At 39.7% G+C, this 16,139-nt stretch overlaps 1 protein-coding gene across 2 annotated transcripts in view; it reads left to right on the top strand.

Annotated features, from left to right (window-relative positions):
• The window catches only part of LOC306756981 (semaphorin-3F-like), a 53,046-nt gene that overhangs the window by 19,666 nt on the left and 17,241 nt on the right, over positions 1-16,139 (top strand). For both annotated transcript variants that reach the window (XM_079241940.1, XM_079241939.1), the window contains exons 3-7: positions 8,381-8,541; positions 8,627-8,689; positions 11,135-11,254; positions 13,981-14,074; positions 15,469-15,588. In XM_079241940.1, the coding sequence (XP_079098066.1) occupies positions 8,381-8,541; positions 8,627-8,689; positions 11,135-11,254; positions 13,981-14,074; positions 15,469-15,588 (558 nt within the window). The remainder of the gene's footprint in view (positions 1-8,380; positions 8,542-8,626; positions 8,690-11,134; positions 11,255-13,980; positions 14,075-15,468; positions 15,589-16,139) is intronic.

Below are 16,139 nucleotides of genomic sequence, written 5' to 3'. Positions count from 1 at the left end.
ACAAGCAGAATCCAAGGCAAAAAACTTTCCAAACTAAAAACATCCAATATCATTGTTTGTTATTCCCATATGACTTAAGATGAATGAATCATTGGTGCAACAGAAACCCCTAGAATCCAGGTTAAAGGACTCTACGCCTGTTCTGTTGCTCTTTGTCCTGCTGTCCTGTTACAGACTTTTGTAGCACGTTGATAAAGAAAGTGTCTTGTGTCGTACCAGATGGTGACTGCTCTGACAGCTCTGATGCCATGGGGATAACTTGTGTGTCTCTGAGGCTCCACTTGAGATTATATGTCTGGTAGTTTGGATGGACAAGAATTTATAGATCAATAATTGGTGGTTATTGACTTGAGTAGAAAACAGATAAATGGACAGCAGTGTCTTGTGACCTCCAAACACTCTGACCCCTCGTTCCTCTGTGTGGACATTTAAACCTAGTCCCACTACTGTGTTTTACTCCTGAGAGACAGGAAACAACACTAGGACCTAAACTAGTATTTACTGCAACAGTTGTCGTGGTTGTTTTCTTTTGGACAGTTTGCCCTCCCACCAAGCTAATGGGCTGTTTGCCTCCTTTCATCTGGGAAAATACCTCTCTGATCATTGTTAGGTTTCAGTTTTTTACTTCATAACTCCTCAGGACTCCTTTCTAATAAGGTGAAACTCAAATTAAAAAAAGGTTGGCTATTATCTGCTGTTGACGTGAGGAAAACTTGTCTGTGTTAAAAGCATCTCATTCTTAAGCTCATTTCATACTTATTCTAGTCTACTTGCAGCTTCTGCAGGTATGCGTAGCTGATTATAAGGGAATATGTTTGTTTTGCTTGTTATTTTCTACCTATACTGGCAGTTCAGATCATTATGAGTGTTTTTGTGGATTTGCACACGGAATCAGTGTTTTGTCCTCTCACCATGTCATGATTAGTATAGTAGAGCCTCCTTGTGTTTTGTCACTTTGCCCCTTCAGCAGCAGTCGAGGGGATCTGAACAGTGGTACTCTCTCAGAGTTCGACTCAGAGTTTCCATGGCTTTCCCTGCTCGCTTTGATAAATGGAAGTTCTTAGGCTCGCTGTCAGGCTCCTTTACCCCCGGGACTCCTTCCTCCATTCTCACTCCTGGACTACAACATTTGCTGTTGTCGGTGAAAAATGACCAGAGGGAGTGGAGTAGATTGTCACTGCCAGACCGGAGGGTGGAACACCCAGAGAGGGTAGCGGTGGCTGCAGTCCCCTGTAGACCCCAAGTCAACACTTGCTGCTAATGGTCTCTCTAAATTTACCTTCTAATTACCCCCGTCTTATTGCCCCCAGCTAGCAGCACACTGGCCATGAACTTGAAACATGAGAAAGCAAAAAGATGTTTCTGAACATTAGGCTTTGTTCAGATCTACTTCAAATCAGCGAGAAGGGAACTGATCTATCGGCAACTTGGCTCAGGAAAGATGCACAGTTCCAAGAATCAGAGGAATTCTATAAATAGGAAAGAGGAGATTCTTTTGAGAAAACATTCTACATCTGGCTCAGTGTTAGCACAGCTGACAAAGATGGAACGTATTTGTTCTAAGTGTCAGGTCAGAGGTCAGCCAGGGAGAAGAGGATTTTTCACTCATTCACACCCGCCCAGTCTCATTATTCAGCCCTTTCCATAATCCCTCTAAACTGCGTTGTCACCGCTGACCACTGCGGCCACCCCGACCAACCCGCTGCAAGCGACAGCACAGCTATAACAACAAACACAGCTTCATCATCATTATTGTGACTTGCAGCTTCAGCATGACCACCAGCTTACTTATACTTACACATATAAACATTTGTGCACACAACACCCAGCCACAGGCCAAGCTAGCACTTCAGTGTAAAGCTGCAACCAAAATAAGGAATACAAGAGTTGATTTTATGTTCTTTGAATTCCAGAATGAAGTGCAGTAGAATGGGAGAGAAAAGTAGATCTACAAACAGACTTCTTTAACAGCATGTTGTTTAAATGTGACAGCTCAGCATGGATAGAAATGTTTTGTTTCTTGGCAAGCTGCAGAAGGTTTTCTTCCTGTGAAAACTTGGCACGGTTGTGAAAAAAGTATGTTAGGAAATATTCTTCTGAATATAAAGAGTCCAGATCTTTTGTTAAAATTTCTGGGATACTGATTGCTATTGTTGAGAATGAATCTGCTTTCGCTTAATCTTTTTGTGCAATAAAACGAACTCGAGCATTTGACGCTCATTATGTCATTATTATGTCTTAGTTTATCATTATAGTTGATTAACATCCCAAAAAGTATTTTCTCTGAAGTAAAAAAAAAAAAATTACATTTTTCTGCTAATTACCATGATATTCCTTATATTATTTCATCAGAGCCATAAACTCTTTTCACTCCCTCTCTCCTTCAACATCCCACCCTGTATCATCATGACCACCCAGCTCTCTCGAATGTAAGGAGGCCACGACGAGCTTTCACCTCAGACCTCTAATGTCCTTTAACCTTTCACCTGCAGCCCTGCAAAGCTGTTGAGGGCAGCTGTCCATAGCAATGTGTGCACACAGAAAAAAATCTGGTGTCCTGACCTGAGACCCATCTCTTGTGTTAGTTTTTTGTATTAGTTTGTTTTGAGTAAATAAAGGCATATCCAAGAAATACCTTGCTTTCTATAATTTGGTACTATAAGTCATTGTTGTTGCAAAAGGCAAATCAAATGTTTTACAAGTCTCATCTGTGCATGTGATCCTTGTTTTCGTTCCAAAACCTCACCAATCCAAACTATGGAATAAATTTGATGAAGGTCAGGTTTGCAATCCAGACACAGAAAATAGAAAAACTAAATGACCTTTACTGTCAGCTGTACTAGAGATCTTCTTCTCCCTTGTGCTTTAATTAACCTTTTCTGTCATGTGAGACAGCAGAAATAGATTTGTTGTAATCTCTCATTTCCACTCAGGAAGTGAAGTCACTACTTAAATCAATCTCTCCGTGCTTTCGATCTGTGCAAAGGGAGATGGGTGTCTCTGATTTGACATGAGGATCAAAGAGCTTTACTTTAATTTCTATGAACACACACAGACACACGTAAACACAGTGTATCAGTGGCAGACAAGCGTGAAGAGCATCTGAGTGACAGCATCCGGAAGCTCTGAGATAAGACGTAATCTGGTGCCAATTATTTCTCCTTGACAGGTGCAGGTAAGCAGCAATCAGCTCCACTGAGATGAGTTCTAAGTCAATAGTCCCAACTCCAATGGGTGGTGAGAGGCTGATTATGAGGTGCTGAACTGTGGCAAATACAAAAGACAAACAGTATGACAGACTGAGCAGATAAGGCTTCCTACTGCTGTTCAGCCTCACTTATCCAAAGTGACCTCCATCCAGTTTGCTGACAAAGCTATAAATATCTCAGATATTCAATGTTCAACTTTGCAACCACGCTTTATTACATTAAACCCATCCTTAAACCCATACAAATATCAAATACATGAAAAAAATCCAGCCTCTCAAGTGTTTATACTGATATCTATATGAAGCTCATTTACACATATATATATATATATATATATATATATATATATATATATATATATATATATATATATATATATATATATATATATATATATAAATGGCCTACAAATATACATATTCAGCTAGCATGCTATATATATGTATGTATAGCATGCTAATGTTGATCTTTGCAAAATGGTGAGCTTCTTTTCAAACTTTGAAGCCATTGTGATCATGCTGTCATGATCAAAGAATTGCAAGTTTCAATGTTTGGATTCAAATGTTAGTCAAGTGCTTCCATGGCCCAGACGTTTTCCAGACAGTCTCAATGGATTTAATTACTTGGGGACACATCCTTGCACGCATGGCTGCCGACAAGCTTCAGCAAGGTGGGGCCACACCTATTCTTTTGGAGAATGTGAACATGAGCAGATTGGAGAATTCAGACAACATGCCATGGATGTCTGGGCAGGTATTTGGGATTTTCTGCCGCCTGCTTCCCCAAACCCCCTTTTTCTTTCACTCAAAAGACGCACTAGTGATAAGAAAGGGGCTAATCTCATAAAGGCATGAAAAGGAGTGGTGGCGGTCTGGGAGGTGCATCCTTCTTTATCTCCTCACAAATACAAAGCAGGGGTCATTTTTAGGATTACCAAAAAAAAAAAGCCATAGCTTGGTAAAAAGCTTGGGGAAAGGGGCCAAAAAACTGCAGAAAAGAGCAGACTGGTCACAGCGCTAATGGATCTTACTCGAAGGCTGATGTCATTCACATTCATAGACTACAGATTTGGTCCGTCAGAAAGAAAAAAAAAGTTTCACAAACTGAAGACAGTTTGGTCACATGGGACAAGAAAGATGGCCTGTCTGCCTGCGTGTCTGGTAGTGATTACAAAGAGCAAGCTGGGAAATTGGGTGATACACACCAGATCCTGACACTTGCCCCATCATTGCTGAACCTACCAGCTTGTTGTAAATTCATGGCTCTGTTTTTTTTTTTTTTTTCTTTTTTTTTTTTTTTTTTAACATTTTTTAAAACATTTTCCTGGCCTCAGGGGCAATTTTGCTGAGCTGCAACACACAGGAATGCTTTTGTGAAGATGAATTTGCACTGACAATAGATTATATGCACACTTCGAGGTGGACTGCTATCATACTTCACTCCTTATCTTACCACGCTGCAGGTATTATTTCACAGAAAATGTGTTTTTAGCAAGTCTCATCCTGCAGAGTATGTTCATTTTGGGTGTTGCATTTCCACTTTAGTCACACAGCTTGAAAAAGCAGTAGGAATAGAGTTTATCGACGGCATGTCTTTCATTGATTTGTTGAATGTCGGCTGAAGGGTCTGTGATGTGTATGTGTCACAAAATTAAATACAGTCTTATTTTATTCTTCTTCAGCTGTTCTTTTAAGTCATATTTCCCAATTACAGGTCATACAGAACTTTTACAGATAAATAAAAAATTTTATGGGAATGTCCTGAAGAAGAAAGCATAGTTTGATTAAGCATTTGCATGAATCAGTCACTTCATGGCCTGGCTTAAATTTCTCGTGAGAAAACTACAATATACTTCAATAAAAAGATTTATTTCTTTTCTTAGAATGATTTACATTACAACCCTTTCCATAATCTGGTAAATTCTTTCATTGCAGTGTTTTCAAAAGGCATGCCTCTGCCTCTTAAGATAGTTGCTGAATGGTGAGAAAACTTCAAACCACAATTATATATATATATAGGTTCCAGATTGACTTTTTCATCATAATTATTATGTTTATTCAATTTAGAAATGGTTCCATTCATTTGTCAGGGTGAAATGGGGTTCACTTCAAACCTGAATGAAACTGATTAAAGATACTGAAAAGAAAACAGACATGATAGAAAAATCTGTCTAACACTTGAAGTTGTCTCTTAATGATAAAATGTCGTAGTAAACGTTTACTTGTAATGTAGGAGCTCATCTGTCAGTCTGCCTGTAAAGTCTCATTTGCAGTGACCTAAGCGTCAGACTTGTGGCAGCTAGTCTCCATTCTGTGCCCTTGAGCATGAATGTGGAACCACAGGTGATAAATATGGAATATCCATTCGTGACATCTGCTGTCCCTGAAGCTGTGTATCAGTCAACCCCTTTACAGAATTGGTCCAAATAGATAGTTGGCTGAGTGTGTGTATGGTTGATGAGTAGACAGAGATGAGGCAATGTTTATAAAGGAAGGGTGGTTCTTTATTGCCTTAAGATGTTCTCCATATGTCTCTGTGTGTGAGGTCTATGGATGAGAAGATTCTTGACAGGACTTCCCATAAAAACTGGGCAATAACCATTTGATATTAGAATCGCTTAGACGTCTGGCACATTGTAATAGTAATACTACTGCAAGCAAACTGTTGGATTTGCTGTTGATTTCAGTGTATTGCAGCCAAACCTTGGAGGAGGAGGAAGCCAACTTGAGGTTTGTGGACCAAACCATTTCGAAGCCTCAAGTTGCAGAGCTGTCACTTCTTGTTTTAGTTTAATTTTACTCTCTACTTAAGTGCCAATGTGTATTTGCTATATATTTGGATAAGAACTATGACATTTTTACTTTTAAAGAAGCTAAAACAGACTGGCTAAGTCAGTTCCCTTTTGTGAGTTGTTCCTAAAAATCACAATTTTCTCAGATAATCGAGCTAGTTTATAATTTTTGACTGGACTGCAGATGTGAGTGGGGACTGAGAGGGGGCTTCCAGCTGTCTTTCTGACAGGCCTTTCTTCTGTTTTTCTTCCAAGTTGTTGCTGACAATTTCCCACCATCCATTTAAGATATTTCATTTGGTAAACATCTTTCTGTAACGATAAAAAATAATGTGAGCTGTACTAACTCATTAAACTTGTGTAGCATGTATCAGTGCCAACTGGAGTTGGAGCAGATACATACACCCAACTACTGCAGTTATTTCATGCCAATTTAAAACTCTCCAGTTGCACTCAAAAGTCAGAAGTTCTCAGATATCAATGGATTATTTGACCAGTGTAAAAGGAGCTAAAAGAAATGCCTCCAAACAGGTTTACAGATTCACTCATATGTTAACAAAGCCAGTGAACATCAACATGTATTAGCTTTAATAAAGCTGCCAATATAAAAGGACCACCGGTGCACTGAACAGAAGGTGTGAATGGTGCTAATATTGGCCTAATGGTTTCACCATGATGAGCTATTTTAATTAAGAAGCAATCAATAATAAGCCCTTTTAAAAATGTTTTTTAACACAAGACTGTAAACTGGTTTAGTATTTGCAGTGGTGCAGACCTAATGCACAGTGACTGGTAACTGGAACATAAGATATTTGTTCATGTTAAAAATGACTGTCTTTTATGTGCATGTATTTCAGACACTTAATCTCTGTGAAAACCTCATTGCATGTTTTACTTTGATGAGAAGCAGCAGCAATATGAAACAGGTTCCTAAAACAGCTGTGGCTCGGTTGGAGGACGATACATGGAGGCTGCATTCCAGTGAGATAAAAATCATAAAGTGGAATTTGGGATTACTTTGGGCAGTGTTTCCTGGAATCGCTCATGCAAGCACAATAAAATCCAAACCTTCACAAATAATCTTCTTATAAATGAATTTTACAAAATGAAACCCTGATAGGACCATATCACAGCAGTATAGTATGTGGAACATTTGCTGTTTCCATGACAATGGAAACAAATATTTAAGTATATTTTTCAGGAGGCAAGTCATGAAAATTATAAGGGCGACATCCATATCTATTTCTGTTTACTAACTGCTTACACCGTGACAGCAGCGTTTCACAGTGTCTGAAGGGGCTCAGCACAGCAGTCGCTAAGAAGATTCACATCAATATTTCAATAAGTCCGATACAGGTGGAAAGCTTTATACTGTTTTTCACTCCCCTGGAAAGAACGAAGACTTCTTTTTTTTCAGTCTGGTCAAGGACAGCTATAATCTCGTGTTGTGAATCTTTTTCATTATTTTTGACCTTCAAACTTGGCTGCACAGAACACTGGGGCATTTGTCTGGTCCTATTAAAGTGGAACCTGAACAGGTCCTAAAACAAATCCACAAGTTTTCTAAAACACACAGTTTTCTCAATCCCACCTTTCCCATGAAACATTTGGTAAAGACAAGGTGAAATAGGGTTTCTTTATTAGCTAAGAAAAAAAGGGAGGAGAGGATTATTTCTATTCACAAGATTCCCACTTATCTCCCCCTCACACCCCAGCGTAGCTTAAACTCATGTTTGGATACTGGTGATCTGACCTGAGCGGTACGGGAGTCATCTCAGACCTGTAACATAGAGGAATAGGCCTGAGAGAACTTGACATCTTCCTGCTGCTGACTAAGAGAATTAAGAAATACAGATTAAGCAAAGGCTGTCCTTTTCTTTGGAGCTTTATAAATGGTGAGAGGTCAGATTACCAGGTCCCAGATATTAAGACCGGACCCTTTGAAATAGAAGGCATGTCACATGGCATCTTACAGTAGCTCTAACCAGTGACTGGTCTACTGCTTGTCAATTGCCATTTAGTTCAGTCAGGACAGTCAATTAATGTCCTCTTTCCTTTCACAAGCCTCCGATTAACTAGATTTTGTCTGTTCATGACCCCCACAAAGCAGGATGTAATTGGGGAGAAAGAGGACTAAACCTCTCCAGCAAATTCATTTAGGAGGGTCCGATGGAAGGATTGGCATAATTAGCATACAGCCATGCCATTAACATTAGCATACTTTGTGTGTGCATGTGTGCAGAAAAACAGCAGCCTACAGATCTGTTGTGACTGTCAGTGGTTTATAATTTTAAGTTTTATTGTGTTATTCTTACAGTAATTACAGGCACAGCTTGAGCAAAACCATTTATTTTCCTCTTTTTTTTCCCTTCCTATATAGAGTTAAAGTTGACTGGCACCGCTCACCACTTCTCTTTTCTGCTCAACTCAACGGACTATCGGATCCTTCGCATGGACGAGGATCACGACCGCATGTATGTGGGCAGCAAAGATTATATCCTTTCTCTGGATCTGCACGACATCAACAAGGAGCCGCTCATAGTAAGAAATGTCCCACACACACATTAAAGTGGAAGAGATTTGCATGAATTTACAGCTAACCAGCTCATTCATGTTCCCCCGTCAGATCCACTGGCCTGTCGCACCTCAGAGGAAGACCGAATGTGTCTTGTCAGGCAAAGATATAAATGTAAGTAATAATATATGTAGTCATTGTTTTGAACCGTCCCTTGAATATGACTTTGGACTCTCAGAGATTATGTGGTAAAGTTCTGAAACGTTACAGACTAAACAACAGATGCGAGGCAGAAAATACAGCTTTTTACCATTTTTAGATTTGGGGTTATTTTGTGTTTTTTGAGATGAGAGCTGCTTTCTTGTAACCTCTCCTATATCGCTAAAACTGAGGCACACATTAAAAGTGCAGTTCAGCTGGGGAAAAAAAAGTCATTTCTGCACTTTGTTCTTTTGTTCTTGACATTGATTTATTGATAAAAAAAAAGAAAAAAAAAGTTAAATATTATGGCTACAAAACCTTTCTCAAGAAACATAAACCAGAAAAAGAGAGGGCTTAAATAAAACCCCTAATTGCCTGAGGAGATGAAAATTTCAATAAATCTCTTTAACAGTGAAAAATGTGTAAAAAATTCAGCATTTTCTAGTTTGTTTATCTAAAATATTCTCTGTCAAACTGGTTAGTAAGAAGTAAATACAGCTACTGCCTGAGTTTATTTTCATGGATTTTGTTAGCTGAAAATTTAAAATGTCTTTTCAGTGACGCTGATGCTCTAAACCTTCCTCCAGGGTCAGCAGAGGACATTTTTAAGCTCCTCCCACCATGCGACACGCTGTGAAGCTCCTACTTACCGTCTCTGGATCTCTGATTGCTGATTGCTTACAGCTGCCACCAATTAAGCTCTTGCCGTGCCTCAAATGTGCAACATTTTAGTCATCTTCAGCGAAAGATGAAAACCCGTTCCACATTGTCATCTGTAATTCTTATACATATTGTACAGTAGAGATTACCATCCATTCCCATCATCTTTTAGCAGAATTCTCTTCTACTATTTGTTGTCCAGACTGGCAGATAAAATGAATCAGTCAGTGGAGGCAACAGGCCTGTCTGAAGTGTTAATAGGATTCAGACATTCAAACACAGCCACCACCTGTTTGAAGAGGTGGGAACTCATCATTGAAATTCATATAAAAAAAACAGATTAATCTCTTTTGATTTCGTTCACACATTATACACTCGCTACCCTCCCCCAATCCACCATACCCTAAAGTCTCTTTCAAGCACACACATTTGTTTCAGGGTTTGTGTGGGCTCACAGGAGCAGGGAGCACTGTACGTGCACTGAGGTCCTGGCTAATAGTCCCGCTCTCCCCTGCTGATACAGAGCACAGGCTGTTGTTTATCCAACTGGAATGTTCATTTATGCGTGTTTGGTGACCCACACTGCTCATGGCCTGTGGCTACATTGTATTGGCCTACGTATATATTCCTGAGTGAGCCTCTGTGTATGTGTGTGCTTGCATGTGCGTTAGCAATGGGTTTAAAATTTCATCACTGGAAGAAGAAATAAAATTGGCTTCTACAAGATGCCTTGGCAGTGGCTGCACCTTAGTGAATGACAGATGATGACAATTCAACAGTAATTCAGAGGGGACATCGGTTCAGGCAGGAGGTCAAAGGCAATCATTCCCGCTGTGTGAGCACAGCGAATAATACACACAGGCCCACATGTGTAAATACACACATGCACACACACACACATACAACACATCGTCTGAAACCTCTGACTTGTGCATCTGTCGTGCTGCTACGATTTGCTAAAATGGCTCACCACCCCCATCCTGCATGCAATCTTCTTTTTTTTTTTTTTTGTACTAGTACATCCTTTCTTTTGCACCAGCTGTCACTTGCATAAAATATGATGTACAAATCCAAGCAGATATCTTCATTTGTGTAGTTGGTTGGACACACATTATGGATGGATTGAGAGCAGGAAGGCAGGCAGCAAGTAAAACACTCATAGACTACAAAGGGCTTGAAGCATTCAGTTGTTTTCCCCGCAGCACCTCTTTGTCTTTACCCCAAAAGGAAAAATTTTCTCATGTTGACTTAATTTGCTCAAAACCTTTTACTTTATAAATACTGAGATTTCTATGCAATTCTTGATATCCTGAAACCTGATTGCATCTTTGTGTTATTATAGCAAAACCAACATTTTCTTTCAGCAGCGTGGTGCGGTCTAACCAAAATGCTTTTCATTTGTCAGGTTTGAATTGTGTTTAACCTCAATCCCTGTACTTAATGCTCTTCACAAACCCAGAGGTACCACAACTTTTGGTTTCTGCCACACACTTACTTAGTGTTTGGAAACATTTTCAGTCTAACAGTGTGGTCTAATGTGAAGCCTGGGCCAAGGAACAGAGCTGCAACACACAAACCAGCCAAGAGAGGAAGTGATAGATGGGATGGGTTAAAGCCAGGCAGAGGAGCTATTTACCAAAAAATCTGGGGCATTATGTATTATGTAATCTTTTTTTTTTTTCATTGCTTTTTCATGAGATTTTTTTTCCCCCTCTAACCAAAGTCCCTAATCCTGCTTTTTGTTTTGGCCTCCCTCAGGGGGAATGTGGAAACTTCATCCGTCTGATTGAGCCGTGGAACCGGACCCACCTGTATGTGTGTGGAACAGGCGCATACAACCCCATCTGCACATATGTGGACCGCGGACGCAGGTCACAGGTAACCAAAGACACAACCAGGCATCCATGGAGACATTTTGACCTTTACTCTGAAGAGTAAAGAGTTTAAGAACCATATCAGTCAAATCAATCACAGGTCAGAGAATCTCCTGCTTCTGCCTCTCAGTTTCATCTCCTTCCATCATTTTCCACCTAGTTTCCATTGATTTTTCACTAGCTCATAGCTCATCCTTTCGCAATCTCTATTATTATTTCAGAATGGCTGTTGGTAAGACACCTAACTGCTTCTGCTTAGAAATCATTGAGGCTCCAATCTTCTCTTGCCCCTGGGAATTGTATGGTGACACGATATCTAAAATTCCCCTCCTCAGGGTTCTTCCCACCCCCCCCCCCCCCTTACCTTCTTACACACAGCTAAGCCTGTGGCCTGTCTTTCTGTCTGTCTGTCTGTCTGGCTGAGAGCCCATGAAAAGCCATCATTACTGATGGAGCCTCTCATCCATCACCAACCTTGTAGCTCACCCCTCCCTCTGTCCCATCCTCTATCCCTCCTTCGCTACATGGCCACGCAGAGCAGCGGCAGCTGCCAGCTCAGTTATAGTCAGAACACTTTACCATTCCTCTGTTTAGTCTCACTGTTCAAATGAAGGGTTCAGATTTCAATTTGAAGGTCAGTCTGCCTTTTGTCATTCACTTTCCCGCCCTGAGGCCCAAATGTTGTGATACTTCACACTGTAAAGATTTTCCTCTTTAAGAGGAGATGGAAACATAAACCGCTTGTTCAGGGATTCTTCCCTGTGGTCATTAAGCTTTTGTCATGAATGCTTAATGTAAAAAAAAAAAAAAACTATTAAACTATTAAACAACTCAGTCTAAAAAAAGTCAGAAAGCTGTGCCGCATGCGTTTGCTTTATAGGCAGAAAGATTTACAAATTTTTCCATTTTAAACTTAAATTAAAACAATATAATAAAATGTTAATCTCTGTAAAAGTGCAAATCCTCATGTTACATTTGATGCCATGTTACAAAACAGAGAAAAACAAGAGGCATCTGTTGTTTTAACGGCACTCTGTAAGCATTTATGCACTGATGCAGACAACCGCCAAAGACGTGAGAGTAAATTCTTTTTCCGGTATTGTCTATAAGATGTTAGAGTCCCTTTTAGTTTGGCATTGCCATATCAAGACTGATGATGATTTCAATAAAAATAATTATAGAAATATTCAGAATATCAAGGACAGCCATATACATGACATGTCTGCCTTGGCAGAGCAAATCTGTCAAAAATATGGCACACAGATTGCTGTACTGTATGCTGTGATGCTGGACAGAACAGGTAAAAAGAAACGTTTCTTTTGGTTTTCAATTTACTTTATTTGAGTTTTTATTTCCCACAGTATTCCAGCTTTTTAAAGTAAGATTGTAATTAATCTCTGACTTGTAGTCACGCCTCTTACTATCATTTACATCCTGTCTGATTTTCAGTGTTTGTCATGTTATTTGAAGCTGCTATATAATCTGTCTGTGTCTCATTTTCCTTTTCGGATCTTTTTCTGTGCTGCATGGTTTATGCATGACATTTACAGGCGTTTGCATGAAGCTGAGGCTAATCACACATGTTGACTGGATTGTTACACACGTCGCACCAGGCTCCACTTTGACCTGCACTTTGAGCACCTTTGAGACAAGTCTTTCCATCTTTCAGAATTCTTCATCTTTGTCGAGTCTTCTTGATTTTTTTTTTTTTCACTTCTTCTTGTTTTCTTCTTCAGTTCACATCACGGTCATCATCTTTAGAAACCCGCCTTCATCTGGGTTGTTAAGTGTTAATAATGAAGTGGCCCATTGTGCCATGTTTTTGTTTTTAGGGCTTCCACTACCTACAGGCACCTCTGTCAGGAGGACGAACAAGTCGAGCAGCAGACTACAACACTACATCAGAGTCTTTGAAGGCACAGGTGGGCTGGAGGAGTCTTGTAGGGTTTGGTGCCCACCTGGACTACTTTATTCTACTTTTATTTATTCTACTTTTCAAGTCACAGCTGAAAAAGTGAAGATAAAAATTCCCTTTAAAGATTTTTTTATCAATGCAAGTTGTAAAACAACAAAACCTCTTATAAATTCTATTCATGTTAAGCTGATGACACATGACACATCAAACATGCATAGAAGATTGTTTCTTTTACATTTAGAGTCATATCTCCAATGTTGACAGCATCAGCTTTGCAGATGTTTTTCCACTGCTCATGTGTCATGACCACACCATTTTCAGTTTTAAAGTATCTAAAAATAATATGGAAGTGCAGTTTTTCCGCCACACCTTTGACTTTAACTCTGCTCTGCCGAAGATATTTCCTGTCTGTCAGTCATTATCGAAACATCAGTGTTGACACATATGTCCAACATGTCCTCTTTCACTGGAGTAATGAACCCTTGTTAAGGCTGTTAACATCAGACGGACGGTGGATGAGCCTTGGATTGCTCCCAGCATTTTTCTAGAGTTCCATCTCACTGATAACTGGCTTTGTGTGCCTTATTATCTCCTTCCCAGAAGCAGATGTCAATAAACTATAAAAGTGTTTTATTAAGTGCCTTCAGAGTCACACTTCATGGCTCGTCATTGTTATTGTGTTAACCAACTAATTTCATTGATAGTTTTAGTGTTGCCATTAAAAACTGTTAACACATGAAGTACTTTGTAAAGTTAATTATGCATTTAAGCAAACACAAGGATTGCTTTTTTCTTTTTTTTTTTTTTTTTTGCAGGAATATATCTTCCGTCTTGAACCTGGTAAAGTGGATTCTGGAAAAGGAAAATGTCCCTATGATCCTAAACTGAACAGTGTCTCTGCTTTGATCAGTGAGTGTCTGGTTTTTGTTTTGTTTTTTTTTGTCCTTCTCACACAAACAGACAGATATAAAAGCTACAACTTGTGTTTGTGGTGCATGCTTTACACTGTCACTTTAAAATGTAAGTTATTAAGTATTCTGGTTTAGAGGCTGAAACCAGAGGAAATGTGACATTTTTGCTTGTAAAATGATTAAGGCAATGAGTCAATCAACACTAGCTGTGTGGGGGTCGGGTAGTTTATTAGTAGTCACTTATCTGGGCCCTTGGATGTGTGTGCTATTGTGTTAATAGGTTTGTGCATCTGTCCAAGAAAGACCTGTCAGCTCAGTTGCAGCTAACATGAAAAACACTTTCTTATATAATTAGTTCGGTAGAACCCTACAGCACTGAAGCAACAGAGAAACCAGTACAGCTAGTACTAATACTATATCTGTAAGAGCCCTTGATGTACCACATCTAGGTTTCTGGTTATTTCCTTGTGTATTATGCAAATAGAGAAACATTTCTGACAAGCATTTTTCACTTATTCCAAGGTTTGGCGTTGTTTTAGATACCAAACAGCCAAAACATTAAAACTGCTGAGAAGTGATGTGAAGAGTCCTGTTTGAAAACAATCCTGCCAACCTTATATCTTCATGTTATTTTTGCATTTATATTTATTATTCAAAAGGCTTTTGCTGATCTAATACACAACAACGTGGCAGCAGCCTCCTTGAGCACAACAATGCATCCAAACACACCACAAATCTCTTCAGGAGTGGCTCTGAGAGCACAGCAAAGGTGTTGATTTGGTCTCCAAACATGCCCAGAGGCTCCACTTGCAAACCCATAAGACCCATTGGATCATCATCAAATATCCTGGCTCCATACACTGTTCATACCCGCACTGCTGAGAGCTGCTAAGCTGCATGAACTAACATGCACAATGTTAATCAAATGGATTTTAATGTAATGGCTGATTGCTGTTTATTATATGGTCTACATGTGTCCAGGATCAAAATGGCTTTCAGCAACCTCTGACCTTTACATCATGAATCCAGCTGATGTTGAACTGACTTTGTAAATGCAGCTGTCCTAGATGATTACACTGATTGTCTTAATAAGTATGAGTGGGATTATGATATTATTGTGAGGTCAACATTTTTTACTCAAACGTGATACTTGAGAACTGAGTATTAGTCATTGTGATGTATTTTGGCACTGTCATGTAAAGTTAGTTAATTCCCTATGTTTAATGACCACAGCTGCTCCACATGGTATCATTTTGATGAAACCTTGAGGGATTATTCAACTTTCTAATGAAATTTCAATCAGACTTGGTGGACATGCTGAATTTTAACCCGAGAATGTTTTCATTATTCATCATTTCTCCTCCACCTTTCTTCCCCCTCTGTGACTGACAGATGGAGAGCTTTATGCAGGAGTCTATATTGATTTCATGGGAACAGACTCTGCTATCTTCCGTACTCTGGGGAAGCAGACAGCCATGAGGACCGATCAGTACAACTCCAGATGGTTAAATGGTAATGTCTAAACTCACAGCTTGGTCTGCATCCAGCTTTATTCTTTCATTCTTTTCTCTCTAAAACCATTTTCAATGTATTCCTCTGCAACCCGCAGATAGGGTGTTGCACTAATGTTTCTCATGACTTCTCAACTATATAGCTTCAACATTGTTCTTCATTCCTGCAGAATGTTTTTCTTCACAGCCTGTTCCACCTGACCCAGTAAACTCACTATCCTAATTATCTCAGTGCTTGCAGGGCCTGCAGAAGGGTTCCTGTAGTAGCAGGGGGAAATTAGTGAACGCCAGTAATGAGTCAGAGTAGCCTTCACTGTGTAATGAACCATGATTGTCACAGTGATAAAACCACTGGCTGGGTGCTTTCGGTTGATGTTGCCAAATCAATGGCTCCCCTCAGTGTTGCTGGATCCCAGATTTGCTACTGACCCTGTTGCCCTGACAACAGTCCGCTACACTGAATCAGGACACCTGAGTCCTGCTAATCAGTCATGTGAAATCTCTCGGATACCACCCTTCCCCCATGTCATGGGGACCCTAATTGCTCCCCCC

The sequence above is a fragment of the Telmatherina bonti genome, assembly GCF_933228915.1.
Source record: "Telmatherina bonti genome assembly, chromosome: 6".
Lineage (NCBI taxonomy): Eukaryota > Metazoa > Chordata > Actinopteri > Atheriniformes > Telmatherinidae > Telmatherina > Telmatherina bonti.
This window is presented reverse-complemented; position numbering and strand designations above follow the sequence as displayed.